The 2,196-nt window shown below is 42.5% G+C and overlaps 1 protein-coding gene across 5 annotated transcripts in view; it reads right to left on the bottom strand.

The window, feature by feature from the left end:
* Nucleotides 1-6: 6 nt before the first annotated feature.
* The window catches only part of crtc3 (CREB regulated transcription coactivator 3), a 33,336-nt gene continuing 31,146 nt past the window's right edge, over nt 7-2,196 (bottom strand). For all 5 annotated transcript variants that reach the window (XM_035682468.1, XM_035682469.1, XM_035682467.1 and 2 more), the window contains one exon: nt 7-1,787. In XM_035682468.1, the coding sequence (XP_035538361.1) occupies nt 1,582-1,787 (206 nt within the window). In that variant the 3' untranslated portion in view covers nt 7-1,581. The remainder of the gene's footprint in view (nt 1,788-2,196) is intronic.

The following is a 2,196-nucleotide window of genomic DNA, read 5'->3' as shown; positions in this document are numbered from 1 at the left end:
ATATGCGTATGTGAAGTGACTTCTCATATTTATTCACATAAAGTCTCACTTTTCTTAGTAATGACTTCATTCAACTTCTTTGGGTTATCAGGTAAAAAAAACAAAACACTCTTACCAGGTGTAAAAATATCAGTCTACACACTGTGAACCAATTAGTGCAAAATAAGTTAAGTGCAATGTTACATGATGTCCGATGTCCACATGATTACAGTCTTTCTTTTTGTCACTGACTGTTCAACCACAGAGGGGGGGGGGTCACTGTGCTGCCGCAACACGAAGACGGAAAGCCGGATGCAAAAAAAAAAAGATATTTAGGACATAATCGATCCACAGTAGCACAGCGCATGCCCTTATTCACAACAAGATTTAAAGTACAGTACAAGCGCCATTACAGAATCAGTACAAAATGTAAAAGAAAACATATGCAATGAATGTACATAGAAGTATTTTCAAAAACAAAAAAAAACGTGAGCTTCCTTTTTAAAATTGGATTTGAACGCTGTCCCAGTGCTGTAAGAGTTCTGCCAAAGGAAATCACAGCCGATTCATCTGTGACTGAGGAGGGGGAATATCCATCCAAATTACAAGGAAAAATATAGCATTTATTCAATACATGTTAGAATTTCATTTCTCAATTAGAAATTCAAAAATCTATACTCTTAAGTAATATTTACTTATTAAAATCTCATCTTTGTAAACAGTTTGCCCTTTTTGTTTCTAGTTTGAAAATACAATCTAATCAGGCTTATATATGTATATATATTTATATTTATAGATCTGTGGCAAACATCTCAAAAATAATCTGATTCCATATGTAAAGAAATACATTTTAAAAAAAAAGCTCTAATCTCTCTAGTCTTCATTTCTACCGTGATTGTTCGAGAGCCTGAAGTAGCCACGACGCGGCCGGTTTTCACTTCACCTGGGCGGCCAGATGTTTCGCCACCGACATGTCACTGCTCCAGCTGTGAGCAGTAACAGCTCTGGGCTCCCGTTACCTCATTTACTGGAAGTAAATTGTGTGTTGGCATTCCTGCTGCTCTTCAGCATGGCGATGGGGTTGCTATGGTGTGTAACCGTGGCGACGAGGTTGCCATGGCTTCAGGGGGGCTGTGAGCTGGTGATGAGAGAAAGAAGCGGGAGGACTTTGGCTCCTCGCTGGATTGTATCACATGTTTTCACCCGACTCTTTTTGGTTGGAGGGGGAGAAGCGGCCTGGAGGAGGTGCAGACTCTCGGAACTGGACCTACTTCTGCTCCCAGTGCTGATTTTACACCCCAAACTGCGCCGATCCTCCATTTAAAATAAAGTCTGAGAAACACGAGCTCGAGCATGTGTGAGGGTAACTTTGCATGAAGCAGTTGTAAACAGTGTTTGTTCACAAGTCTCCTCCTTAAAAATGTGTGTGCATGACTGTGCACACGTTCATCGTCTTTCACATTTAATGAATCTTAGTGGCAGTGGATGCATGCACAGTGGCCCTATAGAGATCGTTGGCATGCATATTCAGATCTGTACACTCTATACACTGCAAATCCAGGTGTGTGTTCTTTTTCTTTAAACCTGTGACGCTCTTTATGTTCAGAGTCTGTCACTGCGAAAAGTATCCTCCACAGATGGGTCCGGCAGCACCATGTCGGGATCACTGAGCATGCTCAGACCGTCCAGGCTGAGGGGCTCGATGCGCAGCTCGTCCTCCAACGGGAAGCCACCCTCTGAGTCAAAACATTCAGGCACCGTAGAGAGTGCGCTGCTGATGTCCTTTGACAGACTGGGGTTGGAGTCATCTGAGGGAGAGAAACAGATGATGGTGGGTGAACGTTTGCTCCTGTCTGGAAAACACTTCCTTTCTATCTAACAGTCTCACTGCCCTCATCGTTAGTCCTGATAGCTCCTTTTTAAAAAGAAATCTGACACTCTTCCATTTCAACTGGAGTAAACAAAGCCGGTGCCGAGGCAGCACAGACACAAGTCAACAACTCCGTGAATGTATGTTCATTTTCCTCCTGTGAGAAATGCTTTAAGCCTCAGGAAACAATCACTAACATCACACACTCCTGCTAATATTTGCATTCAGTGAAATCGCAGTGTGAACAATGAAAATTTAATGAATCATAATCATCTCTCCAGAGACAGTTACTGCAAACAAGTGCTAATGTTTGTGAGGCCACACACGAGGTGGTGAAAGGACACTGT

This window comes from Morone saxatilis, unplaced genomic scaffold (genome assembly GCF_004916995.1).
Source record: "Morone saxatilis isolate NCDOM2014 unplaced genomic scaffold, NCSU_SB_2.0 Contig11, whole genome shotgun sequence".
Taxonomy (NCBI): Eukaryota; Metazoa; Chordata; class Actinopteri; family Moronidae; genus Morone; species Morone saxatilis.
The sequence above is the reverse complement of the archived record's forward strand: the minus strand, read 5'-3'. Positions and strand labels throughout refer to the sequence as shown.